This window comes from Daphnia pulicaria, chromosome 8 (assembly GCF_021234035.1).
Source record: "Daphnia pulicaria isolate SC F1-1A chromosome 8, SC_F0-13Bv2, whole genome shotgun sequence".
Taxonomy (NCBI): Eukaryota; Metazoa; Arthropoda; class Branchiopoda; order Diplostraca; family Daphniidae; genus Daphnia; species Daphnia pulicaria.
In genome coordinates this window covers 13,687,102-13,715,038 of record NC_060920.1, presented here as the reverse complement: position 1 = coordinate 13,715,038, position 27,937 = coordinate 13,687,102, and the positions used below count along the sequence as shown (strand labels likewise).

At 45.3% G+C, this 27,937-nt stretch overlaps 2 protein-coding genes across 7 annotated transcripts; one reads left to right on the top strand and one right to left on the bottom strand.

The window, feature by feature from the left end:
• Positions 1 to 403: 403 nt before the first annotated feature.
• LOC124311980 (ankyrin repeat and fibronectin type-III domain-containing protein 1-like) lies at positions 404 to 27,865 on the top strand. 6 transcript variants are annotated; one of them, XM_046776358.1, is made up of 20 exons: positions 404 to 651; positions 12,215 to 12,321; positions 15,235 to 15,742; positions 15,821 to 15,990; positions 21,459 to 21,566; positions 21,719 to 21,797; positions 22,097 to 22,200; positions 22,288 to 22,470; positions 22,574 to 22,687; positions 22,880 to 23,104; positions 23,252 to 23,325; positions 23,443 to 23,594; positions 23,754 to 23,886; positions 23,959 to 24,054; positions 24,175 to 24,399; positions 24,623 to 24,789; positions 24,863 to 25,367; positions 25,458 to 26,019; positions 26,092 to 26,700; positions 26,786 to 27,865. In XM_046776358.1, the coding sequence occupies exons 1-20, from the start codon at positions 494 to 496 to the stop codon at positions 27,001 to 27,003; spliced, it is 4,497 nt and encodes a 1,498-aa protein (XP_046632314.1). In that variant the 5' UTR covers positions 404 to 493; the 3' UTR covers positions 27,004 to 27,865. The 6 variants fall into 6 exon arrangements, with proteins under 6 accessions (XP_046632314.1, XP_046632312.1, XP_046632315.1 ...); XM_046776356.1 differs by having other exon boundaries at positions 405 to 651; positions 23,959 to 24,072; XM_046776359.1 differs by lacking the exon at positions 404 to 651 and adding an exon at positions 1,744 to 1,948 and having other exon boundaries at positions 23,959 to 24,072.
• LOC124311997 lies at positions 9,629 to 10,672 on the bottom strand. Its single transcript, XM_046776384.1, has 2 exons — positions 10,361 to 10,672; positions 9,629 to 10,294 (listed from the first exon to the last, which is right to left on the bottom strand). The coding sequence occupies exon 2, from the start codon at positions 10,290 to 10,292 to the stop codon at positions 9,774 to 9,776; it is 519 nt and encodes a 172-aa protein (XP_046632340.1). The 5' UTR covers positions 10,293 to 10,294; positions 10,361 to 10,672; the 3' UTR covers positions 9,629 to 9,773.
• Positions 27,866 to 27,937: the final 72 nt, after the last annotated feature.

The window sequence follows — 27,937 nt, the reverse complement described above, 5'->3', positions numbered from 1 at the left end:
CCTTGCGGGCAATTGCAGCCACTGCTATTAAATCGTGTACAATTCTTTTATTAGATATTTTGTCGAAATAAACACCAGCAAGCAAGTAGGAAAGAAGAATAAGGAGGAGGAGTTACCAACAGCAGGTAACTTGACCCCGTTTGTTTGTAACCGAAAAATAATTTTAAAAAAAAGGAAAATTCTTTTAAAATAAGAAAATTCCTCAGGAATTTCTCCGGGAGGACGTGATGCAGTCGATGAGCGTGAGTTGAAATAAATAACAGACACTTGGACATGTGTGTGTAGAGTCCTCCTGGGCATCAGCAGCAGCTCCTGGTGGATGGGCCGGCAGCTGCTGGACCGACCGACCGACCGACCCAGAAGAGAATCAGAAAAGAGGAAAACATTCGAGTGCCGTGCATCGGAGTGAAGAGACATGAGTCCCGTTCCTATAACGTGTCGTCGTTAATCTGCCCAACAATTTGTGTGACCAAAGTGACGACCAGCAGCCACGATGAAACAGGAATTCGTTCAAATTCGTCCAATGACGGGACTAATAACTCGGCAGCACGTTTCGCACAAGAAGATGAAAGGATCATCGGCGTCTCATCCAGCACCGATCGTTGGTGATTGGGATACCATCGACAAAGTGTCAGCCATCTTGGCCGTCAGGTACGTAACGTCATCGGTCGCATTGTTGACGTGATAAAGAAATTCGGTTCTTTGAAGTTTCGTTCGTTTGATGCTGTGTGATCATTCATCAATCCACGTACCGGAAGAGATGCGAGAAAAAATCCTTTCGATTAGTGTAATTAGAATTGACGTAGTGTGGAGATACGACGGACCAAGTCAGCCGAACGGTGCGTGAATAACGTGATCGGTCTTTGTCTTCTTCTTCTTCTTCTTCCTGGGGGCCCTTATTAAAAACATTTCCTATTTTTAGTCGAGGGATTTTTATTTAAAAAAGAAGAAGTAGAAAAAGGGAAGATGGATTAATTCAGGAATTCTTGAATCCAAACGAGACCTTGAAACGTTCTCTCACGACTTCCGTCCGACGTGAAAATTCCTTTTTAAGTACTGTAATATAATGATCGATTAGTGGGGATCGCAAAAATACCTGCCCAGATGATGTGTGACCTTGGTTGCAAACGAGTTTCCCGACCGACGATATGATTAGAGTTAATTGCTTTAAGTTTCGGTTGCGCGGCCATGTTTTCGATAAACACCCGTTGCAAAAATGAGAAAGTGCTGTGGAGAGTAGACGACGGTGCGGTTTTTTCTTACTTGTTATCCGCTTTGTCCTTTTTGTGTTCGGGACCGAAAAAAAAAGTAAAAAAAAAATCACGCGGGAGGGGGTCGATTTTCGTTCGGGAGCGACGAACGAACGAACGTAGACAAGCCGTCGAGCAAAAGAAAGGGAGAAACAATGGGTCCCTTAATAAAAAAGAAAAAAAAAGAGTCACGGCGTGCAATAATGACATAACCTGTGTTTGGTTGTGCACGTTGACTTTCCCATAGCCGCGGGAGTCATTAAAAAAAAAACAGAAAAAAAGTTGCACATTTTGTAGGACGACCACCACCGGCTGCTGCTGCTCCCGCCACAACATTTTGCGTGCGTGGTGGTTATATATTTGCCTCACGGGCATTTTTCGAACATTCCTCGCCAAGAAAAGAAGAAAAGGCGAACAAGTAATAAAAAATAAAAATGGCGGAGAGAGAGAGGAAGAGTAAGAAAATAAAAAATCCGAAAAAACAGAAAGAGAGTTGAAAAATGTTCAGTCAGTTGGACGAGAGCCTCGTGTGCGGGCGTGCTTACTAGCCTCCCCCACACATTACCACCAACAGCCGCGTGGTCATGTTGGAAATCAATGGCCGTCGTTTCGATTGCAGTCCATTGATTTTTGGCAATCGAAATCAAATTGGTGCTGGTGGCCACCACCACCATGCAGTGCTTCGCTAAATTGGTCTGGTGAGTCCCACATTTCCCTATTTTTTGGTCTGAGAAATTTTGATTTGAACAAAAGAGGCCTCTAGACGATGTTGGACGATAATCAGCTACTAGATATAATAAGTTTTAGTTTAGAACGAAAACAAACTTTGGGGATTTAGTCGGAAAAGCTTTTACGCTGTGCTGATCTCCTAAGCTGGATGCGACCGAAATTTGCTTAGGGAAATAACTCACGAGAGGCACTACCGAGTCTCATTACCATGTTGTTGTTGTTATTATCTCGGCGAATAGAGCGTGTATAGGGATTGGGTGTCGAGAGAGTGCATCCACATTTGTCGATGAATAATTTTGAAGGAGAAAGAAAATTCGTTGTTGTATTGAAATGCGTTGCAGACGACGATGATTTATTGTTGTTTCTTCTTGCCATCAAAACGCCGTGAAAGGAAATTCTCCGTTTCTTGAATTTGAGATCTGATTCTTCTCCTTCTTCTCTGCGTGTCGTATTTCTCTCACGCGGGATGACGACACGCTCCGTTGAGCGTGAGACCAGAGAGATCTATACAGGTGAACGTTGTTTTTTTATCAATCATCTTTTGTTTATTTGTACATCATCGTGTAGATTCTTGTTTGTCTCTGATCCACCACCAAATTTGGAGATGACGTCATTTTCTTTTTGAATTGGATGTAATGTAATATTAACAGACTAGTGGCGTGTGACAGAGTTCATGTGACGTGGCCGATGCAATGTGGCCTTGCCCACAGTTCAGGGTCATAAACCTCGTCGCAAATGTGAAAAACCTGGGCGAAAAAAGAATGGCCAAGAGCCTTGAAAGTGCCATTCCATGTCGTCCACCCACGTCTTCGTCCGTTTAGAACCGACAATTTTATATTTCTTACGTACGTTTTTAAATTTCGTTTCTATTTCGGGTTGCCAATGTTTCAATTGAATTCTATCAAAGTCCGTGTTGTCCTTGTCGTCATCGATTGGCCGATTCCGTCCTGGATATTCTACACCGAAATCATTTTGATGTGCCGGCCACTCTTGTGTTCATTTGTTGCCCAGTTTAATTACGAGTTCCTGGGGCTTGAGGGAAATCAGCACGAGCCACAGCAGCACGGACCAACCTCCGTGTATCTTTGCAAAAAAAAAAATTTTCTTTTTTTTCTTTTTGGGTGGCTAGCAAAAAAAGAATAAAAATGGACATGTCGACGGTGTGGTGGATGGGCTCGGGACCTTTTCTCACAACGTCGAGCACAACTGCCGACAACGTCGTCGCAACACGACGCCACATCACAGGGTCACTTTTGATTTGTCTGGGGGATGGACCTCCTCTTGGGTCTAGTCTTATTCGTTTTTCTTTTTCTTTTCCCGCCCCAGAAATGTTTAAAGAGGTCAGTCCAATAATTTTTATCTTTTTCCCGTTTTTTCACGTCATGTGTGTAGACACGATTTTACACGCCGACGACCGAAACTCTTGTATACGACTTGTGTAAACTTTGATTTCTGGCTAGAGATTTTGTCCACAGTCAACTGATTCGCCGGAATATTGCGATTGGATTGGCCGTCCGTGAAATCCATCCATCGGCGGAGTCTGAAACAATCACGTGTTTTGTTCTTTTTTCTTGGGTGGCAGCGTCGCAAAGTGATTTTCTGATGGGGCTCCCGATGGGTTTACGTCCGGGTCTGATACCCAACCACGTGCGGGATTTCACAATGGAAAATGATTATCCCGGGCAGTCAGTCAGAGACGAATCGACCGATCTGATATCACAGGCGGTGGTATGGTGACCTGTCGGGTCCAATTGGACCTTTTGCTTTACGCCCTATATACACAGTTATATACGTAATGATTCTTCTTCTGTTTCTCTCTGTGGGTATTTTTTAAATGGGAAATTTAGAGGATGACGTCACATTGACGTGCACCCACTCCTGCTGTCGAGAGCGAAAGTTGAAAAAATAAACGACCGGAAGAGGAGGAGGTAGAGAGTAGTCTGCAGGGCTTTTTATAATGAGTATCGGCTTGCTGCCGACCCACGAGAAAAAATGTTGTATAGATTCCAATTTTCTTGGTCTAGATATTCCAATCATTTGGCAAAGTCTTCCTATATAGGTGTGTAGCATTCGACATTTCCGCCCGTCTATTTACACGAGCGTATAGAGATTGATTTCCTGTTTACCCAATTTTTTGGGACGGAAATGTTTGGTGAAATTGAACGATGCAAATTCATCAAAGAGAAAATCTGTTTTTTTTTTAAAAAAAAAAAAGGGGGGACGGTATCATATCCAACGGGACTGATTTCTGACTGGCGTGTGCCCGGAGACAAACGTGCCGTGAATAAGTGTACGACTTGTATATTTCTCTCTCGGTCATGGACGATCGAATACGTTTCGCTTACATTTTTATTTTCTCCTCCTCTTTTTTCATGTTGCACGGTGCATTAGCCCTTTTCACGGAAGGTCTGCCGGGACTCTATCAAAACTGGGGGATGGGATGGGGGAAAAAATGAACCGACAGACTGCACACCCTTGTGAATCGTTTTTTGACGAGATGATTGAAAATTGTGCTTCGTCGGGACACTTCATTGACTTTCTTCTACTTTCAAAATTTCGTCCAACTTGAACGTTGGATATTTTTTGGCGTTTCCCTGTTTTCTCTCGAACGCAGCTCAGTCCGGCAGTCTCGTGAGTAGGCGCGCAGGCGTGCGTTTTGCCCGTTGAGTTGATTCGGTCGGAGATGCGCAGCACACGGACCCCTCCCATCCCGCACTTTTTCTATACCCCCTCCCGCATATAGAGCTCGGGAGTGTAGACAGTGGATTATTGCTGTCCGTGAGAAGCGGCAAGTTGAACGTGTGTGTCAAAGTGACTCCAGGCCATCAATATTTAGTTACCCAAACGCCAAGTACATAACCGCGTTGCAGTTTCTTGTGTCTGATGATTATAAAATATCGTCGTTAGTGTGAAAGAACCCCCTCGTTCGTCATCAACAAGTGCCATCGACTCTGTGAAGGGTTGCGAGACTGGTCCGAACTCGATGGCATGACCCGTCCAGCGTGAAAAAAGAAATTTTCGGACCAAGAACAACCGAATCGCAACTCCTTTTTCTTATTTCTCTTTTCTCTTGATTGTGAGTTTGCCGCCATGAATTCCTCCGGTGGTGGTGCGGAAAAGAAACATCAGTTGTCAATCGACCGGGCCGTCTTTCTCATATTGCGCGTCCGTCGCGTCTTCCGGCGAAAATTGACGGGCAAGAGACTCCGCCAGACTGGGCCGCCATCGTCGGCTCACGGCAGGTGATACTAAAAATAAAAGAAATTAAATCAAAAAGTCTATTCTTATGGTAATAATTACATTGATGAGAGCTACTGGGCGTCGACTTGCTCCCGAACGGACACTTTTGATTTATTTATTCGATTTTTCTTTTAGTGATGGCAGGGTGAAACTTTGTTGCCCGTGCCCAGCAAAATGTTTGATGGAAAGGGGGGGAACACTGCGCGATGAATCTGTAACTTGGTCAATTCCCGGTAGTCCCGAGTCTTGTACACGGCCGAATGCCGAGACTCTAGGAGATTTATAGGTTGTTACACGGATAGCACTCGAGTGCCATACTAGTCCACCACCTTGTTGTTCTTGGCGTTTTATTGGTTGGGTCGAGAAATCCGATGCCCGTCTGATTAGATTTCGTGAAACTCGCAAGAGATCGATCCGCGCTCGGCCTCCAGCCGCAGCAGCAAGTACCAAATAAAAGTTAGTTTTTGATTTCAAGTGCATCGCGGCAGCAGAGAAAATATCATTTGCTATTAAGCAGTAGAAAAGTTCTTTTTCTCGGTTGAGAGGTTTCCTCGTATCAAGGCGTGGCCGTGAGCTCGTTTATTGAGCGACTATACCCGTTGTTACGTGTCCAAACAAATAACAACAACAGCAGAGATCCATTTCATTTCCCTCGCAAGTAAAAAAGAAAAAGCCAATAACACTCACGCGCGCGGCGCATCCCGTCTTGTTCATCGCGACTAAATGTATTAGACAGTAGAGAGAGGCTGAGATATCGTTTGTTTAACAACATCTGTTTTTCGATATAATCATTTTCCTTTGACGTAATTATTTGGGCTATTAGCTCAGGTGACATTGGGCCAGTTGTTGTTGTTGCAGGGGAAGATAATTAGCCGTTTTTAAATTTGCGTCACAATTCTATGAAAAAGTTTGCACACGCGTCTAATTTCAGGGCGTGATTCATTAGCAGTCGGCGACTTCTTGATCCTCGTTTGCTTTTTAACTTTATTAATTAGTCGACTAGGTAAAGGTGTATTCCCCGAAGACAGGTGAACAAGTCCCCGACTGTAATATTATTGAGTTGTCAGTGGCGATGTTGACTTTTTGTTTTGTTGTCAAATAACACCGAGTCCTCCCAACTGAAATGTTTGGCATCTCCGCCGTTAATGTGATGACGGAAATCTAAGAAAAACGGGAAATCACCGAGCTGGATCTTGAACAATAGAGGCGAACGTGCCTCACACAAACAAATAGGAGGCCTCGCTCTAAACAAAATAACCAACACGACGAACATGAACAGAGAAAAGGAAAAATGTTGATTTAATCAGCAAAAAGTCTCTTATTATTTGGTTGCCTTCCGCGGAAGAAACTTTTGTTCTTTGGCTGATGGCAGGTGATGTACTCTGTTGCCCTCGGGTCGTCTCCGTGACGGGGTCGGCGTCTTGGTAGGGGGTCATGTAGTGTGGCAAGTCCTTACACATTAATACTTGATCATCATCTTCATCTATACTTGAAAACCTTTTTTCTCGTCTCTCCAAGTTCCTTCTTTTTGTGTGACGTCCATTTTTCATATCCTTCCGGCCGCACTTTTTTGTTTTTTCCCCCCCACCCATCCACTTTATGACGATGGATGGAAACCAACGGAACAATGTGTCGCAAGGTAGAGACATCACGTCCGCCATCGTCTCCCGTTGATCTTGTTTCAAGTTTTACATTTTGATTCATTTCTCTGTCGGTGGTTAACTTTTAGCGGAAATGGAGGGCGTTCGTCTAGGGTCGGCTGACTGACTGACAATCGAATCAACTGAAAAGAATGCATAACGACATTGCAATCACCATACAGTGCTGCTGCTGCTGTAGGGGTGCAGCTGCACACAGTTGATTGAACTCGGTGGAAATAACTCGATATCGCGTCGCTGCCGACACTTTTTCATTCTTCTTTTTCGATTGGGTAAATCAGTTGGTGCTGTTGCGACGCAGCCCGCGACCTTTTTTGTTTTATTCATTTCTCCGGTACTGGTAGTATAGTCGAGCAAAAACCCGAGTGCTAAATAACGACCGACTGGAAATGGGATTTCATGCGTTATTGATGGGGCACCTGTGCAATGGAGCACTTGATGTGTTGTTCAATATTTCAACAGAGTTTATTGGGACCTCGACCAACTACCAACTGCTACACTTCATCAACGCCGCCTAATGATTAACAAGGAAATGATTCAACTTTCCTTTTTTCTCTCTATTTGGTCGTCATTTACACGGCCGAAAGTTGGTGGTAGCCCTGCACGAGCTCATCAATAGTGATGCAAACGTTTTTGAAGGCTTCTTTCTGTTGTTAAGTATTAGACTGTGGATCTCTATTTCTGCGTGGCCGGCTGTGAGAGAGAGCCCTAATTTAGGAGCACAATTTCCTTAATCTCCTTGGTACCATTTTGGGTAGAGACGCACAATCAAAGGTGGTCTGTGTTGTTGTTGTTGTTGTTGTCTCTTTTGCGTTTGGCCCTTTTGTGTGATTTGTTGGGTCTTAATTATTGAGACGTGATTCGCTTCCGCGCTCGACTTTCTTCTTTTTATTTCTACGCCGGCAGTCGACGTCATCGTCTCTCTGCGGACGGACAGCCAGGCCAATACCCCGAACCGAGCAGCACACACGAACTATATTACAGAAACAACCCGACGGCCAGTTGGCCCAGCCAGCATCATATAACATTTTTGGATGGCCGTATATAAATCTTTTCTTTTCTCCCTTTCTCCATCATCATGTACTACCCGTTTTTACTCTCAAGAAGAAGAAGAAGATCCGAAAAGCGCCCGGGATATGTGTCTGTGTATTCACGAGGGACAGCGTGGCGGCGGCTATATCTTCTGCGGAGTTGCTGCGCTCCCGATGTGTGTGCCGCCCAAGTCTTAGGCGATGAGCTCTGAGCACTGTAGTAGCTACTATATTACATGTTAGGCGAACTTGCCGTTGCTACAGCACAACTGTCGCAGCCGACATTTATCTCTCGCAAATGTCAAGTGTAAATGTCACATCCATTCTAATGGCTAATAATAAGGATAATCAGCAGACGGCAAAAGAAGTGCCGATGGTCTACACGCCGGGTTCATTACGTGACGTGACTTTGCCGTCCGTCCGTCCTTTTGACATGTGTGGGCGTATTTTTGGGGTGGGGTATTGCCACCAATCTTCCAACAACAATTGCAGGAATGTTCATTTCGGGAGACTTGAGAGAGTGGCAATATGCGAGTCTGAAGAAGAAGATGATTGGGCGCATCGATGAAATGGATGTCGTAACCAGCACAACTGGTGCACATTCTCTGCGTTGCCAATCGACAATTGGCTTCGGGATAGGCCTCTCTCTATATCGTCATAATATCGTTATAGAGCCATATGGAAGTTTCTATTTGCAGCGGCGTAATAGTAAATGAAATAAACCGATCGGAGGAGTTGTGTGATGATCAATTTCTACTCTTCTCCTTTTATATGTGTGCGTAGCGATGCTACACGGGCATAAAGGGAGCCTGCCTCTATAGACAGTGTAGGAGATCGATATTATTAGACTCGCGAGTGTATCTCCAACACAGTCAAAACGACGACGTTTTCTTCTTGTCGGCGGCAGGATCGATTCGCTAGATGTACACGTCTCAGACGGATGGTGATTGATATGCACCAATTGTAATCACTTTTTATCCTTTCCCGGATCGCCTATCCCTTCAGTGTTGTCTCCTCATCTCTGCGTCGAAACTGCAGCTGAGTGCCTGGTGAGAGCCGTCGCCGTGCTCCTATTACCCGTGACCTGCTGATCTTCTTCTTCTACTTCTACTTTTACATTTATTTTATTTGGTTGCCAGTCTCTTTGGCATGGCGCTTCTTTATAGAACACGACGACGACGGGAGTTGTTGCCTTTTGGTGGGCGGTGACTCGAGTAGAGTATTGCGTCTGTACAGACGATTGGGTTGAATATAGTATCGGAACCAGGTCGACTCTATTTCTTCTTTTGCCAACCGACGACTAATGGAATCAATCCAGTTCCTCCGACTCTCTTTTAGTGCCCACCGACAGGCTCTATTGCGCCTTTCTAGAACCGGACGGCGGAGTAGCAGGGCCCCCCTCAAAAGTAGTCGTTCTTAAAAGGTCTTGCAATTGCTGAGTAATATTTCGGTGAATGCTTCCATTAACTCTATAGATTAAATGTACAGCAACGCTGTGTGTGTGTGTGCTGCTGTCCATGACGATGATGCCATCAGTCGGGGCTATTACAACGACACAACAATACGGTCGTTAAGCTGATGGAGAAAGTGAAGCTTCTTAACTTTCACCCAGTCGCTCTCCTATTTCCGCACCAGGTTAACAGAAATAAGCCCGGCAATTGCCCTGGCCGGGAGCAGCAGCCCATCGACCTTTTTCGTAATCCGATATAATAGAATTTGCTCAAAAGAGAAACGGTTGTTTATTCTCCGCCCTTACATAACAATGAATAAATGACGCATTATTTATTTATATTTTAAAAAAAAGAAATTTTGACTTGGTCATGGCCAATTTTTTGATTGATGGGCCACTTGGTATTGCACGGGCATTAAATATTTTTCTTGACTTTGTGGTGATCGCTGGCGTCGACGACGAAATCTTTCCAAGGCTCGCCGCTCTTCGATTTGGGGCCCAATTGGTTGGCGATTGAATGCGGGGCCGTTTTCAAATTGCCTTTGCCGTCGACGGTGATTGTGCAGCCGCTGCTGCTGCTGCTGACTGGCAGACCCCGGCAAATGAAGTCGCCGTCAGCTAATGCGATCGAGACGTAAACTTCTCCGCCACCGTCGACTGAATTTGAATTTGCATTTCTGGCCGTGCGGAAACACGCCCGAAATCCCGGTCCTATTTTGGTGAATAATTTCTCTTTGAAGAGTTCATTAGTGGCCAACTGAATTTCTTGTTCTTCTTGTTTTCGCCCGTCGATGGCCGTCACCGCTGACGGTGGGAGTCGCAAGTGTGTGGCTCCGCTTTTGTTGGCCGCCGATTTGTCGGCATCCACCCGGCCGTAAATGTCTCGATCGTATCCGTTTGCTATCAAAGTTCTTTTGGAAACCAAACCACCCATGACTGGGCCACAATAATGATCGACACAATCAAGTCATATTTCAGCGAACAAATTCTAATAGTTACTACCTTGTTTCTCTTGTTTGTGGTGCGTGACTGATTTTGGCGTCTACATATTTCCAAGAGGTGTCCAGCTGTAGCTTGAATTAATGTGCCATGACTACATATCAGACTGCAAGGTAATCTTCACAAGTGCCCTACAAACACACACAGTGTCGACTGGACAGTCTTTTTATCTCTTTTGACTCCAACGGGGATGATGTCAACGATAAGACGTGTCACTCGTTTACTTTTATCTTTCGCTTTGTAACGATTTTGCTTTTTATTTTTTCGCTTATCAAAGGAATTATTTTTTTTAAATATTTTATTTCAAGATGACGACGTGTTTTTTCTTTTCTTTCAAATGTCTTTGTGTGTGGTATGATCCCTGGGGTCGACAGAAAAGAAAGAAATGCGTCATTCTTTTTCTGCTGGGCCAACTTTGAAAAAAGTCTGTGGTGGTGGTGGTGTAATACAAACGCAGGTGATGGCAACGGATGGGCAGTTATTATTACCATCTACCAAAGAGATTTTCTCCCGTTTCAGGACTCCCTTATTTGGGAGCGGGCCGTTTTTTTGGTTTTGTTTTCACGGGGACTATCCCGATTTGGTTGGAAGTAAGTGGCGGTTTTATCCTCCGATCCAATCACCATCACGGCACACGGTGAGATGGTCCACGTCATTTGAGTCTGCGGTTATTTTTCTATTTCTGGCCATAACTCGTTTTCATTTTCCGCTGGTGCCGTTCCACTGGGCACGAAAACAAGCACTCTGCTGATCCCCCCTCTCACTATACCAAATGCAAATTGATCCTCTTTGGCTCGAGTGAATTTGACTCTTGCAGCCCCTGGCCGGAGAAGACAGCAGAAAAAAGAGATTTGGCCTGAAAAGAGATTAGCATGAAATCCCCCTACATAATTCAATCGATAAGTGTATTTAGACAATAAGGTTGTGCAACTCTATCCAACGCACGTGCATATTGTTTTCTTCCTTCCCATTTTTTGGACGAGAAAATCCACCCACCATCTACGCTGATGTGTACGAATGCATCATCGACTGCTGCTGCTGTGTTTGTAGTTTTATAAGAGAGTCTCTACGCTCCACTGGATCCGTGTGGCGGATGATGCCCGACCTTTGGCCGGGTGCAGCGGGGGCTCTGCTGTCGTTCCGTCTCTTTCTTTTCTTTTCCCACCCCCGTTGTGTGTCTGTTGCCTTGGTAACTCGATCGGCACGCTCTTCTCGCACCCTGTTTGTTATCTCTCTTGCTCCAATTTTTCTATCCTCTTTTGGCTGGGCTGGATTATTCGTCCCGGAAGAGAGACAACTCTACAGCATCATGTTCTTCTTCCACGACACTATTGATTGTACACAGCGCTCCTAAATATATCAAAATGCTCATAAAAAAATACTACGAGTTTTAATTCCAGTTTTTTCCTCCTCTTCCCTGCAGTTTGTTGTTTTCCAGTTCAATCACGTTGAGATGCCGATTTGCGACACGCCAATTTTCGTGTCGCTTTCAACCGAAATAGTTGTGGGGGGGCCCTTATCACGCCAGGGCAGACGCAGACCTTTGATCTTTGGGGGAAGGCCAGGAATTCTTTCGTCAAATGGGAGAACCCACCGAAAGTGTACACGTGGCTGCAGGCAATAGTAGAGCGATGGATTCTTCAGTCATCGTTATCCAGGCCAACGGCAAACCTCTCGTGGGCGCTTTATTAGTGCAGTATAGTCGTCGTAGTAGTCGTATTATGCCAACATGTTTAGATTTAGATCGGGTCTTGTTATTATGACGATCATCTTCCTCGGCGGCAGTTTTGCGCATGTTTGAACGCACATAGTGTCAACGTTACCAGTGATTTTTTCTCTTATTTCTCTTCTATTTAGCAATGTGAACGAAAAGGGTGGAGTCGGAGGACTGCACTCGATGGCTCCTTCCCAGCGGCCGGCCCCGTTCCTTCGATCGCGGACATTACCCAGCATCATCGTCCCAGGTTTGTCTGCCATGTCAATCATTCAATTTTTCATATAATAATAGTATCCAAGTCTTTATATTCGCCAAAACAAACTGTGACATGTTCAAATAGCCTCGTTCACGCTCCGATGGCACGGTACATGAAAGTTGGCCAAATTTCTTCTTCTTCGACTCTTATTTCTCCAATTTATCTTTTTTCCCATTTCAAATATTTGATGGCAAACAAGTGTTTGCCATGATGAGGACTCGATTCATCTTTTACTTTTCTCAATTGCTGGAAATCAAGTCACGGACTAGGCAACCATCAACTCCAGTAGCCGAGTAGAGAAACTAACAGCCGGCGGGAAAAAGAAAAGAAAACAGTTATCGTGCCATTTGCGACTTTGGCTAAAGAGAGTCAACAAACTAAAAAGGCGACATCACTCAGTTGTAGACGTGTCAACTCTATACACAGCAGCGAACTTGATGGGGGTGAAGCGATTGATTCCCAACTTGATGTAATTGGTTCAATCTGATCAAACATAAGACTCGCAAATATCAATGGCACTTGCATTTCAAATAGCACACGCTATGCATGCACATCAGCGACGCTCGAGTGTATATCACCTAGGAGATGGATCCCGACCGAACAATAAGATTCCCGACAACCGACTAGAGGGATGACACGGAAACCAATATCCACTACGTTTGTGTATGTGTATTCTTGTCGTCCCCCGCGGTCCTGAAATATCCGGTCGACCAAATAACAGTCTGTCGAGCCTTGTCGATTTGAAAACGGGCGAAACCAACCGACGTCGCTATATTGGGCCGGGCGCCGACTTGTGAAAAAAAGTCTTTTGATTTATTATCATGGCATTTATAGCTGATCGAAAACAGGCTGCGCATCATCTTATTCCTTCTGGGTTGTTCTCTTCTCTTTTCTTGATTGAATTCATGTTCGTTTCCTCCATGTCGGCCCGTCATTTCCTTCTCGATCGTGAGCCTTTCGACCGTGTCACGGCGAAAAAGAACACGAGAGATTGGAAAAAGAAGAGAAGAAAAGGATGTTGTTTCTTTTTTTGGGTTGTCACTACTTGGGTTGTTCCTTTTCTAACGTCAAAAGTCCCTAACAACAATAATAATAATAAAGTCTGGCAGTGCGTAACCAAGCCGATGACGTCATCCGTCGCATCCCCCAAATAATTCCACTTTGCCGGGGCTCTTTTTCGGTCCGGCATGCATATGGATGAGTGCATCTATATAGTCACGACGACGACACATTGAGCAGCCATTTGTTTCCATTTTTCACTGGAATATCGGCCCGTTCCTTTGTAGCCGCTCATGTTGCAATACTCTAAGAGATAAAACTGGAGCGCCCAGCGTCGAATTACATTTCTCCGATGCAATCAGTCAAAGAAAGGACGAGAGCCAGTTTTTGTTTGTTTGTTTGTTTGTCTGCCATGAAAATAAGAGACACAATAGCCGCCGCCGTCGCCATGTGTTTGGTGCTCTTGTGCTGCTGACGGGTAATCCAGCGCGTCCGTGACTAGTCGAAAGGGAATATCAGCGAAACTCAATCAGCATTACGATTACTTACAAGTTTTTCCCCCCATCCCATGTCTTTTGGCATTGATCATTATGCCGACAGGTCCGCCTCCGCCTCTCTTGTCAGTCGGATCGTCTGTAAACGGATCAGCATCTTTCATTCTCCTCCTTGTTAATAAGCCCCACCTCACGTGTGTCTAACTCGCTGCTGTGCTGGGCAGCATTCCAGTCATCGCAGACATGCCAATGAAGACGCCGAGTGTGTAACTCCATTAGCGGCGGCCGTGGGGGAGTGAGCAGAAACTGCAGCCGATCTGCACGGAGGAGATGATTTTCTTGGCTGGATGCATGGAAGGCAGCAACTAATGCGATATATATTGCCGGAATCGAAAGGGGGAAGTAAAAAAAAGAAGAATTTGACTAATGAATGGGTCCCTCGTCGGGCGCATCGATCGGCATCATAAATTATTTCCAAATCAAAATCTATTCCACCCTAGTTGTAGGGTGGATGCTGCTGCTGGGTTATTATTAGGTCTGCGGGATCGAGTTATTTTTCGATAGATTGTCGCGTTTCTTATTTATCTGGAGAATATGATGAGTGAGTGGGGGAGGGAGGGAAGGAATTAATCAAAAAGTTGTCAGCCTTGATAGACGCTTATCCGACCGCCCATGTTGGCATAGCCTGTGAAAGGATGTTTGTATTATTATTATTATCGAGAAGAAGACGACGACTAAATTGTTAGAGTTTTGTCGTAGGAATAAGCCATGCAACGAGTGATCCGCCGTCTTGTGGGACAACATTTATCTCGTTTCATCAGTTTAGTTTTTTTTTTCCCTTTTAATTGAATTCTTGACGTCAATGTATTCGTGACACGAGCATAATTCAGGAAAACTTGACGCTCTTTTTGTCCCGAAAAATAAAATAGTCCGAGAGCCACAAAAACTGTCAGTCACCTGGAATTCCTCGTAATTCAAAGGTGTGTTTAGTGGTGCGTTGCCCAGGCTTTTATTCTTTTCTTTTGCATTTTGATGGCCAGGTGTCTGGGAAAAAAACCTTTGACAAAAACTCGTTATGGATCCCTAGTTTTATTTTATATTTTCTTCTTCTTCTCTTTCTGATCCGGGCCACAACGTTCCTGGATGGATGCGCACACGGCTGTCGCTTTGCATCTATTTGAGAAGACGAATAGAAGAAATGTGCAGATGTTTGTCTATAATTCATGAATTTGGATCCCTTTTTTCTTGCCTGCATTATAGGAGCGGGAATTATAAGGGGGGAGGTCGTGAAACGGGAGAAGCGCCAGCCCAGGGTCGTTAAAGATGATCTAAAGTTTCATCTTGTTACGCTTCTTTTTTAACGACTTGATCAATTTTTTCTTCTTCTTCTTTTGGGTTTGATGTTTTACAGCGACGACAGTAGTGGCCATGGCCACGGCTTCGGCAGCTGTTCACGGAGCCATGGTGGCGGCGGCGGCAGCAGCAGCGGCCGACAACAACGGACTTTGTGTCCCGTCCACTTCTCCCAAGCAACAACAACCGTCAGCGGCGGATTCAAACGAATGGCAGGACATCCGAGATTTGCTGGGCATGTCATCGATCACAGCCGGATCGAAACCGTCTGGATCTTCTGATCCGGGATCACCTTGTTTCACGACCGTTCCGGCTGCTGCTGCTGCTGGAAGCGGAGTGCGAAACAAGAAAAGTTCGGCCGACACTTCGCCATCGGCCAACAGCGGCCGACTATCCAAATTATTTGTCAACAGCTCAGGTGGAGTGGGCAGCGGCAGTTTCCGAATCAGCAACAACAACAACCAACTGCAACCGCCCGACTGTCCCGTTCAAATCCAAGTGCACCTGAGCAACAACGACATCCATCAGCAGTCGGCGACAAGACTGCGGAGGCACAGTTTGGAAAGGTTCGTATTTTCTATTAAATTGCCAAATCGTGTCGAGGAATTACGTTTTGATTGATGCCATTTTGATTAAACGTCCAGCAACAACGACTCGCTGCGTGGTAAGACAACGGACCCACAAGCGCCGGATGTTCTCTCTACAGCGTCAGGTGGGACCACCCGACTCAACTTATCATTGGCTGTTCCGGAATTGAGCGGCAAATCTATTCCGGTTTCGCCTTCCACCGGCGGCAAACGTAAAACATCTCACGGTAAAGTTATTCCCTGTATCTTATTCGTATATTTGTCTGGGCAAATCCCCAGTAGAGGGAAGAATCCGAAAGAGGAGCTCGACGAAATGAGAAAAGATAAAGATAAAGAAACTAATGCACAAAACGTGCAGTTGCCCATCGTCGGGGGATTGTTATTTCTTTTAGTTTAGTATTATTATGTAGTGGAGACGTCGTTTCTCTCCTTATCGTCGCCTGGATTCTAAAAAAATCCCGCGCCAAACTGTTTAGGATGCAACTGGGATTCCTCCCACCGACGACTTGGTCGATAAATTGACTGCGCGCATCCTTTTGTTAATTGTATATTCTTTTCTCGTCGTGGAATCTTCCTCCTCTTTAGATATTTACATTTTTCTATTCATCTTTTTTTTTGGGGGGGGGGGGGGGTTTCACGCCGGATGGGCTCGCACGCAAAGTTTTTTTTTTTTAGACGGATGACGTCACGGCCGGTGTCTAAAACAGGATCGATCGACAACGTCACGCAGTCCCGGAATATTGAGCGCATTTCCATTCCTTTTTTAAACTAAAAAGTTTTCGGTTGCACGTTAGAGAAAAAAGTTGTCCCATCTTTTTTGAATATTTGTTTATTTGTGCGGTGGATGGCGTTCAATCCGTCACATGAGACAAGATTCCGCCGGGAGTAGATTCAAATGTTATTTAAAAAAAAAAAGGAAGGGTTTTATTCCTTTTAGGTGCATCAGCTGAAAAGTCAACAAATTCTCAAAGCCTCGGGCGCCGGGAGTCGTAGGGGAGAAAGTCATTTCGTCGTCCTTTTTGCCTTGATTGTTCATTTTGTTGCTGACGTCATTACGAATTCATAGGCAGCGGCCGTTTTGGATATTCTTTTTATTCTTTTGTTGTGTGTTGTTGCCTTTTGACAATTTTGAGCGATGGCCTGACTATAAATCGGATCCCATTTTGGCAAGGCGCATATCAAACGCAACCAGGAGTAGGAGGCGGTGGACAGCAAGAGGAATACGTGAAAATGTTTTCCCCTTTTTGTTCGGTTTACATCGCGTGATGGAAATATGATGATAGTTATTGTTCCCCGATCCGCCGGAGCAGCTCAACTTTATGTACCATCTATCGCGACAGACATTTTTTTTTCCGTCCATGGCCAATGCGCATTCCAGCCCACTGTGGAACGATCCATTGCCGGTCGGCTCTCGAGTCGTGTTCACCATTCCCGGCCCAGCATGTTACGTTTTTTGTTAACCTGGCCGTGTGTCCCGTTCTGCACGAAACTCGTCCGTCGGAGTGACTACTACTATCTTGTGACGTGATCAACAACAACATACGGGGAGAGAAGCAACGGAAAGAAATGGGGGAAAAAATCATCCATGGGATGATTGATGGATCGTGATTGTGGCTCACGAATCCATTTCCCTGTGTGTTACGTATCACATCAGCGACTCGGGTGAGACTTTCTACAACTAGACTGTGCTGCCATTGCAATTGACCCGTTGGCTGGTTCGTTGGGTGGCGTTGTCGAGGCTCACCGCCGGTTTCATCTCTGGCCGCACGCCACCACCTGCTGTTCTTTCATTCCATCCATCCGTCCGTCTTTTCGGTGGGGGCAGAGAGACGACCGTCATGGCCCTTTTTTTTATATTTTATTGCAGCCACTCACTGCAACTCCCCGCTAATGTACCGTTGTGTGTGTAGGAGTACACACAACGAGTGACATTTCATGCCATCCACTTCCTTCCTCACGACTGTACAGAGAGAGAGAAATGGTGGAGGCCACAGGACACACCCACCACCGGATCTCTCTCGACTTTTCTTTTGATTAGCATTTCTCTCTGCCACTCGCAAGAAATCGATTCTTTTTATCAACCAAAAACAATTCTACTTCCTATTTCGTCTAGAGATTCTTTCTTGAGGGGGAAATCCTTGATTGCCATCCGCTTCCGGAGAATTGCTCACAAAAAATTCCCGGAAGAAGAAAAGGGAAAACAAACATCAGATAAGAAATTGAACGAGTTTTGAATTTGACCGTTATTAAAGTCCCCCTCCCAAATGAGTTTTGGTGTGTGTGTAAGGTGATACGGTGTGGGGGAAAGAAAAAACGGTTGAAACATTTTTTGAAAAAATTAAGAAAACAGGTGGCGCTTAGTATTCGGGTTGACGGCGAGTATACCTTTTTTCGAAAAAACCTCGTCTGCTGTATTTATACCTGCTGGCTGTCTAGTCTCCACACCTGTGAGATACACAGTTTTTCTTTTTCCTCTGTGGTGTAGTATACAACAGGAACTGAAAGCCAACCCACCACCACAGGTAGATTTTCTTCTTCTAGTGTACGAAAACGCTCGGAGCGAAGCTAGGGAAAAAACGAAAAACGCTGTGGGGGCCACGACTACTCTGTGCTGACTTGGATTACTCGAAACGTCAGAAGGATGCAGCCTGCCATGGCGGGTGTTTGTTGAGCCTCTCCAACTCGATTGCTGCTTACTTTTTATTTGTTGTTTTCACTGTCTCATTTCCACTCGAATTGCTTTTGTCTCTCCATTTCCAACGCTGGGGAAATTCGAGACACTGAAATTGAAACGACTCGATTGAACTGTGCGTTTGTGTCAACACCTTGACGGAATAAATCGACTTTGTGGCTGCATTTTGAAAACAAAAATCCCAACTGAATTGACATCATCAACGTGTGTGTGTGTGAAGTGACGTAGTTCGAGCGTGATGCATCTCATACCGCCAACGACAGGTGAGTCAACGTGTCCAATTCGTCAATCTATCAGTGGCGATTCTCTTTTAGTAGCAACAGCGACTTCTTTGTGTCTTGCTCAGGTAGAGTTGCCCCAGCAGCCATTGCCACGACAACAGGGTGTCCATTGTAACGATTGGATTAAAACGTCAATTGCCCACTGAGCCCCTCTCTCACTTTGGCCCATGACAATGGCAACCCCCTATACTTTTTCGTCGACACATTCGACTGCTCATCGAATTGTTTGGTCTTTTTTTCACTTTTTCCCTCCTATTCATTGCGCTCGTTTGTATAATCGAATTGTTGTCTGGCTACTCTGTGCTTTGTAGAAGAGCAAGAGCTGTGTAATCAGCGTCAAAACAAGGGGGCTATTTTATGGCCGTCGTTTCACTGGGGAAACAACACACCAACTGCTGGTAAAAGAAGAAGCCAATGGTCGGTTGTTTTAGTTTAGACTGTGGAGCCCCTCTCAAAGAAGGAAAAAGTGTTTACACCGGGAAACACGATGTTTTTGTTTTGCCCATTTCTCAAGGTATTTTTTCTGGTTTTTTTTTTTTACACGGTCGCAACCTTCTAGCATTCCCGCAATGTTGTTGTTACTGCCAAGTCAACCGATGATGGCCGTTTATTTTCTTCTCAAGCGTCGAAGTCTGCTGCCCGCCAAATAGAAAAGTCACGATCCCCCGCAACGTGATCCAACTCGTTTAACTTTTTTTGGGGGGAAACGATGACTAACCGTGGCACAAAAGAGAGTTGTATATGAATCTCTTCAGCAGTGTTGTTGGGTGTTACACACGAATTTTTTTTTAAAGAATAGCCATTACGAAATTACAGCCATTAGCTGCATGGGAAACGAGCGTCGAAATTTGTTTCTCTTATATCCAAAAAAAGGAAAACGCCTCTGTGTTGTCTTGTTGTAAGAGTGTTTTTCTATTTTACCAGTTTGAACAACAAGGGCGAAGCGTCTCAGGTTACTCAGGACCGTCTTAAACAAAGAAATCCCAGTGGATTGGATAGTTTTCGGCATCTCTGTCGCATTTTCCCCCTCCAACAATCGACGTCCAATTTTCGACGCAACAACAACATTCTTTTTAAATAATAAAATAATCATTTGTTTTTCTCTACCGGAAAAAAAAGGGAAAAAATCCAGTAGGGCGGGGGATTCAAGGATGTTTGAGGGGGAGGAGGTCTTGTAATGCGGAAGAATGATTATGCGATTACTCATTCCGGTAGTCATTTCTTTATAGAGGGCTTTGCTATTTTTGGGTTTATTCCAAATACAATAGTTTAATGACGAATTTTTATCGACTTATCTCGCTGCTGCTGACGTCTCTACGAATTTTTCTTCTTCTACGAGAAATATTGGGAGATTGCGCGAACGCTTATCAGAACCACATGTGGTTACTGCTGCTGCTGCCTTGGCGGTTTCCTCTTCCCTTGTACCAACGCACAGAGAAAAAAAGGAGCGATAGACCCTTAAACTCTGGTCAGTTCCAGTTTCCTTTCACGCCAACGTCTTTCTCACACCCGTTTCTTTTTCGACTTCTCCCCTAAACACAAACCCGACGGCGCCCCCGTCAACTATTTGTGTTTTATCTCGCGACTTTTGTTTATGCCATAAACGCACTACTCGGATGTGTGTTGTGCAGTGCCGTATGTTTGTCTTCCAACTTGTTCCAAACTTTGGTCCGCCCTCCTACGGACAAGTTCTCTCCTTTGTCTCTCATTCGTTCATCGGTGGTGAAACGCTCGTGTTCCAGCCGATGTCGATTAGAGAAATCTCCGTCTTATATATTTTCACGTTTGTCGATTATTGTGGCCAACAACTCGGTGAACCGAAAATCCGTTCCTTTTTTGTTTTTCTGTCTCCGGTGTTATCTATCGGTCGTGAAATTTCGGTGGTTGAATGTATAAATATATTCACTGAGCTGAGCCGAGTTGCTGGCTGGCTGCGAATGGGCGTTCCGAAAAAGAGGGCAAACCTCAGCCAGGAAAAAACATAAAAAGAAAAAACAGCTCAAAAGAGGAAGAACAAAAGGCGGTGGTGGTGGATAAGCTGCTGCCGCCGCTCTACTCCCCCGTTTGTCGACGACGATAAAAACGGAAATTTGGAATGCGGATTTCTCTTTTGATTAGCCTTTTGGTTGTTTTTTCTCGTATCGCCACCACTTGACGTCAACCAGTCCGCCAAAACGGCTGGGTCCCCTATCGACTCCAGTCCGGAAAAAAAAGTTCACTGACTCGACAAAATCAGTTCCGGTTTTTTTTTTGCTCACCCAAAATGTACAGCAGCACGACACTTCCCCGGCCGCCCAGAGTCTCGAAAGTCACGCACAGTTCTCTGGACATTCCCCAACGAGCCAACATGTCGCCGACATCGGCTCCCGTCTCCTCCAGTTCCGACGGTTTCACCCGTTTTGATTTCACGAAAACGTTGAGCCGATCAGAATCGAGAGTGATGATGCGCCAAGGCCGTCAGGGTAATCGCAGCACCCAAGCATCCATCAGGCGGAAGAATAGCGTTAGTTTGTTCTTTACCGGAGGTGCTGGTAGTGATGATTTGAGAAACAGTGGCGATCATTGGCAAGAGCTTCTAGTCGATCCTGAAATCCCAGGCGAAATTCTCTGTAGGTTTCCCGTCGTTTTCTCTCTCCCGCCCACAGACAATGTGGCTGGTTTGGCTGATTGGCTTTTTGTGATTTGTACTGACGACTTTTTGATATGTTTTTCCCGTTGGCAGATAGGAAGAAAGATTCATCACTGGAATTGCTGGTCCATGGCCTTCACTTGACCAAAACGGACCTGAAGAAAATGGAGAAACTGACGAAAATCAATATTCATCTGCACGGTGAGTCAACTACCAGAGGAAATTTGCCTTTTTTTCTTTATTTTTGTCCCGATCGTTCATCTTTGTCTTCACTGCTGGATATCCCATTGCAATTCAAGAATATGATGATTAATCATCTAATTGTAAATTTTTTTTCCCCGGTAAATTCACAGCGCTGTTTGCTGCCGTCGAATTCGGCCAGGTGGAAAAGGCCCGTGCTATCCTGGAAGACAACGAGGTCGACATTAACAGGTAAAGAAAATCATAATGACTATCAAGATCCGCGCGCATGTGTGTTGGCTATCAACACGAGCGTGAACCGTCGGTCGTGACCGACGCAAAAAAAAAAGTATAAAAATAGATAAAGAAGAGTCGTGTGTCGCATTGCTCATCGTGAGAACATCCGACTTGTTCTTGGCAACAGTTGAACGAACTCGCAGTAAAAATAATAAAACAACCAAAAAATGAATTGCTCAATCGAAGGGGTCATGAATTGACAAGGACAAGGACCGTTAGAATTTATGTATTCATTTTTATTTTTATATTTTTAGTTACAACAGTGACGGGCTGTCCTTGATGGATGTGGCCGTCCTGACGAACAATACTGAAATGGTCAAATTACTCATCCAACATGGAGCCAGGGAGGGAATGGAGTGTAAGTTTATGCCCGTGAACGTTTCGGCTTTATCGGCCATTTTTGTTTTTTGTTTTGCTGACTGGAAATCATTTTGGTTGGAATCAGATGGCAGTAAGGAATCGCTGAATTTGCATCTGGTCCAACTGCTCAACGAAGCCGAGAAACAGTTGGAAGAGAAGAGTCAGCCGTCGTCCAGTCCGGTTCGAGTGGATTTGGACAAACACGTCGCCCTCTGGAAACGGCGGGTGCGCATTTTGCGCAAAATGAAGTCGGGACTCGAACAGCTGAGTGAGTTCTCATATATAACATGATACGACTTTGTGATATTGAAATGTTTGTCGTCGTTTGATTTGATTCGATTGGATAACATTTTCAAATTTGATTGTCTCAGAGGTGCCCAACAGTCCGAACCAGGCCCGCGTCGAAGTTGTTGGTGAACATTCTGCCCACATTTGGTGGCTTCAGCCCGAAGTCGACTCTGGTGGCATTTGCACTAAATTTAAAGGTAAAAATTACAATCAAAACAAAATTGAATCGTGAAACAAAAAGAATAGACAAAGATGGTCCTAAGTCGGGTTTATCGCTCGATAAAGAATTCCGTGTCTTGTAATTCACTGCAACAACCGGTCTGAACCGCTGGCCCTGTCTCTGTCGTACGGTAAAATTAATTTGTGTTTTCTTGTTGCTGCTGCAACAGTTCAATGGTCAACTCATCCGGATTTCGCCTTCCCCGGTGGCGAGTTGGAGGTGCGCGATACGCAAATCTGGAAGCGCGGCGGAGGAGCCGAAGAATTTAACGAAGTCAACGTGACCGTCTCATCTTGCCCGTCCAACTCTCGATGCTACTTTCGTGTAGCCGCCGGCAACTTGTCCGGATACGGGTCGTTCAAAACCACTCTGCCCTCATCTGTCTTGTTATCAGGTCGGTTAATCAAATCAAAACAAAAATCAAAACCCAAAACTAGGAATTTCCAATGCAATTGTGAAATGATCAAAAGAAGGACCAACATGCATTTCATACTAATTTAATGACTGGCTTTTCTCTTTCTGGTATTTTTTAACGGCCTAGTCTGGCGGATAATCGACGGCCGAAAACCTCGTTTCGCTGGCCGCCTACCCATTTTGGACGACCTATTTAGCAAAGTAAGAGAGAGAGAGAAACCGGAAACGAGACAATAACTTCTTAACGTCTTCTATCTCTGTGTGTTGCTGGTGCTGGTTTAACGACCCGTTTCACGCTAACGTGTTTTTGTTGACCAGGTGCGGACATGGCGGCCTGATTACGCCTCGGAAATTCGACAGCTGGAAGACGGCCTCAACGAAGCCCCAATGAAGCAGCGCAAGAATCCAGCCAAACTCAACTTGCGGCAGTTCTTTGGCGCCAACGTCAAATTTCAAAAGAATCTGCGCAGGTGTGTTTGCGTTTGTGGGCAATCGCACAATAATGGCTATTAAAAAACCCTTCTTCACGGTCCATTGTGTTGGCGGCTCATTTCACGACACTTTCTTTTTATAAATTTTTTAACGATTCATTTTCTGATTTATTCTTTTGTTTCTCGTTTGAAAAATAGGGGAGTCTATTTCGCTTGCATCGTCTTCCACGAAGACAAGGTACTGGTGACGACCGAAGAATTTCCGCCGGTCGTTGAAGTCGACGATACTTATCCAGCCTCGGTCAATAACGATTTCCACTGGCTCATGAAGGTATTTATAGACTTTTAATAGCAATTTAATTCGATCCCTTTAAAATTGTTAAATTTTTTATGGCTCCATTAGATTGGCTGCACTTGGAGCGATGTGAAAACACTCCGGCAAGATATGGAGCGCAGTTCCAGTTCCGCAAACGCCCACTTCCGTATTAAACTACTTCAAGCAGCTGCTCAGCTGCAGGTCAGTCTCATATTTCACAGCGATTCAGTGCATTCACACCACTAACTGTGCGTTGTTTCTTTTTTCTTTCCCGAAACCACGACGTGTTTCCGATTGACGCAGAGCGCTTTGGGCTTGCAAGATTTGGGTCAGCTTCACTACCAGCCACTGAAAGACAGTCAAGGGACCCTGGTGATATCGAGTACCTGTCATTTGGCCAATATTAAGGCTGTGCCGTCGTCGTTGAATTTCAAGTGGCTGCCACTTTCCAAACTTCAACAGCGACGAGTGGTGACAACAAACGAACAAGAGAGTACGGCCAGCGATCTCCTCCTCGCCTCCCTACAGGTGAGCATTCCTTCGTCGGTCGCATTGGAATTTGAAAGCAAAAACGAGTTGATCTTCATTTTTTTTGGCCGAACCGGATAGAAACGCTCAAATCGGGTCGATTAAATTGGCCATATTAAGAATTGATAAACCAGTTGGTTTGGAAACGGTTTTCTCACGAGTAGCATAAAAGTGCTGTACGGGAGTGACGCTCTCTTCATTTGTGTGTTGTCTATTGAAACAGGAACAAATCAACTTCATGCAAGTCAGCAACAAACCTTTGCCCCGAGGACTCTACCTTGGCTACTTGAAGATGAAGAGTTCGGTCGATTTGATTCGCGTTTTGGTGCCCAAGGACGCGCCCAATCTCCTCCCGCATGCGAAAATACGAGACAATCCGTGGGTGTCGAGGTACGCTAATGTTTTTTTCAGCTCGCAGTTTTTAAAATTCCATTAAAAATTGTCTGTATTTTTATCATTTTAGTGAAGAGTGGCAGTGGATCAAGAAATTGGCCAAAAGTCAACCACAAAACAAAAATTGTAACCCGGAGATGAACGACGGAGATGGCGATGGCAGTGAGGACAAGGCAGAGTATTCGGTAATGGACGGTCTGACGGGCAAACTGAACCTCCAGCCCAGCACGGCCCAGCTGCTCTTCCAAAGTCAATTACAGAGAGCCGCCTGCCGATTGCTGGGCAGTATGGGCATCGAAGGCTCGGTCATGCAGCATCGCATTTACGAAGACGAAGTGATTGAACTCAGCCCAGATGTTTCCGTTATCCTTTTGCTTCCGCCACCAGACAGTGTGTGCGCTGTAGCCGGTCAAAGCGAGGCGCTCTTCCATCGGCCTGAATTTCTTTCAGTTCCCGTTCAAGTATTTGAAATGATTCATCTGCGCACCTACCAGCGTGATCTCATCGGCCGCTATTCTCGGCTTAGTTCCATTTTGGAACTGGATTCGAATTTGGCACAGCTGGCCATGCGCGAGGTCAGTTTCTCTTTCTCTATCCTATTTTCACATCGTTGTATTATTGCTTCTTTATCTAAACATTCTTATATTATGTTTATTGTTGCACAGGCTTTTTCGAGCGTGGAATTGGCGGAAGCCAAACAACGCTTCCAGCGGCTGCAAGATGTTCAAGTTCAAGTTGACTCGACTTGGAGGGGATCGCGTTGGATCATGGACGTTCTTTCGCTGGCCAGGGATCGAACGATGACTGGAGTGGGTGTGGCCATTGCCGCTCTGTCGCAGCAAGTCGCTCCTTCCACTCCTCTTTTGCCTACACCGACCGAATCCTCTGAGGAATCCTCGAAGCGAACAAGGGAGAACTCGTTGAAGACGCCCAGCACTTGTTCGAGATTGATTCACTCGACAGTCTCCAATAACGAGGGGCGAATCATGGGCGGTGGCGGCGGCACTCCAGGTGGAGGCAAACACCGGATGCTCGTCAAAACGAAAAGTGATAACAAGCTGTTGAGCAGCCGCAACTCCATTGGGGAATCACCAGCCTTCCTCCGCGTCAACACGGTCCGATCTCGAACACCCGTCTGCCCTGAATGTTCCGTTCCACTGGATTTGCCCGGCTACGTCTCCAATTGCGGATCGTGTTCGTGCTCCAGAGCTCGTTACACTCAACCAGGTAACGAAACCCTAGTGATTGTCCCTTAGTGTGTCTCTCGCCTAACTTATCCCTTAAAAAACCCAAAAATAGAAACGGGCGAATTGTTTAAGCAACAGCACAGCCGCAGTAACGAAACGCTTCCGACTCCGCCGATCCTCATCACTCAAAGTGGAGCCCGCAAGTGCATATCGCGAAGTGAAAATCAGTTGAACAACCTGGAATTTCAGCCTTTCCTGGACGCTGAAGGCACCGACGACAGCACTTTGCCAGTCTATGCGGCGGCCGGCCAAGAGCAGGAAGAAGAGCCGAAATATGAGCAGTCAACTGACGATCCTCCTGCTCCGCCGCCCACGAAATTGCAACGAGGCGGATCGGGAGGCAAGAAAGGTCGTTCGACCGGCAGCATGAGATCAAACAGCCAGGAAAGTGAGTGCAGTCACCCGTCGAGATCGAGTCATACTCCTTCGTTGACGTCTTTGTCTTCGGTCGACGGCGATCCCGATTCCGGAAGCACACGCTCGGCCGATGTCGAAAGTGGTGACGCTTCTTCTACCAGCGGAATCATTCAGGTGTACGCTGCCTACGAATCCGGTTTGGCCAACGGCACCAGCGTCAAATTGCACGTGACCACCAGAACCGTCGCTCGAGAGGTAGTGGACCTGGTGGTTCGCCAGCTCAACATGGCCGTAGGTTTGAAAGGTATAAAGAAAACAACAAAACATTTATGACAGTAGTAGTAGTATGACAGTAACTAACGAAATGGTTTTATCTTTTATGTATCCAGGGAAAGATGGCCCCGTTTATCCGGCAGAGGAGTTTAAAAACTTTTGCTTGGTGGCCGTCATAGGAGCCAGGGAACGATGTCTGCGAGACGACTTCCGTCCGCTCCATCTTCAAAATCCGTGGAAGAAAGGTCGTCTTTATGTTAGACAGAAGAAGGACGTGCTGGCAGCCATCGAACAAAGTGGGAGACAGCAAAAGCCTCCACCGGCCGCTCTCTGATAATATCAACGTTACCTCTCAACTACTACGAATCTCAAGTTGGTCCTTAATAAAGCGGCCAACGTCACCCTCTTTTAGATAATCGTTCACATCGTCCTTTACGTCACTGTTGACACAAGATGAGTTTTGTTTGGAATTGTAACCGGCGTGTCTGGCTGACCTTAGTTATTCAGTCCATCTCTAATCCCATGTGTTCTATCCAAATGGATCTTTCAAGGGTATAGACAAGTCTGAGGAGGTTGTATCATTTCATTATCGTTTGCGATCATCTTCACACAATTTCCGTCACGTGCTATTAGAAGAAATCGGCACACATGTCTAGTAGTTGAAACGAGGGGCGATTTCTGCCTAAAAAATACTTGAATTATAGACGTGTAATTATCGTTTTTTCTTGATCGTGACAACATAATCTGTTGATATTTGCTCGTTAACTGTTTTGTACAAAGAAAAATTCACGTGCACGACAGATGGCAATGATCTCTTCTCAAGGGACAAAGGTGGTACATACGGCTCGGTCAACTTGATTTCCCACGTTGATGTGCTCTTAGGGCACTGATTGATTGGTCACGGACTTTGCATCCCCTGAATACTCGTTTTAATTAGCAGAGATTTTGTTCTAAAAGTACAATAACTATCACCAATACCCTATCCTTTGTCAATTGAAATCAGTTTTTTCCTCCCCCAGTTGTCCAATCCTCCCCCGCTCCTCCCGTATAGATCCTGCGTGTTGATTATGACGCGCATCACGAATTGATCGAGACGATACAGGAATGTGAGAATAAGCAACATGTTGATTTATAACTGCTGTCTGTGATAAGAATAAATGCTGAAATTAATACAAAAGATGTTCATTTACTCAAAAGGCGTTTATTCGTTAATCTTCTTTTGTTTAGTTTAAAAACAAAATAGCATATGCCGTTCACTATCTCCCTAA

Bases quoted from the DNA above. Each gene is read 5' to 3' on its own strand.
- LOC124311980 (XM_046776356.1), top strand. From the start codon at position 494: ATGAAACAGGAATTCGTTCAAATTCGTCCAATGACGGGACTAATAACT. The intron at 21,567-21,718 runs GTGAGTCAACTA...GTAAATTCACAG, and splicing joins AATCAATATTCATCTGCACG to CGCTGTTTGCTGCCGTCGAA. The intron at 23,105-23,251 runs GTCGGTTAATCA...TTAACGGCCTAG, and splicing joins CTCATCTGTCTTGTTATCAG to TCTGGCGGATAATCGACGGC.
- LOC124311997 (XM_046776384.1), bottom strand. From the start codon at position 10,292: ATGGGTGGTTTGGTTTCCAAAAGAACTTTGATAGCAAACGGATACGAT.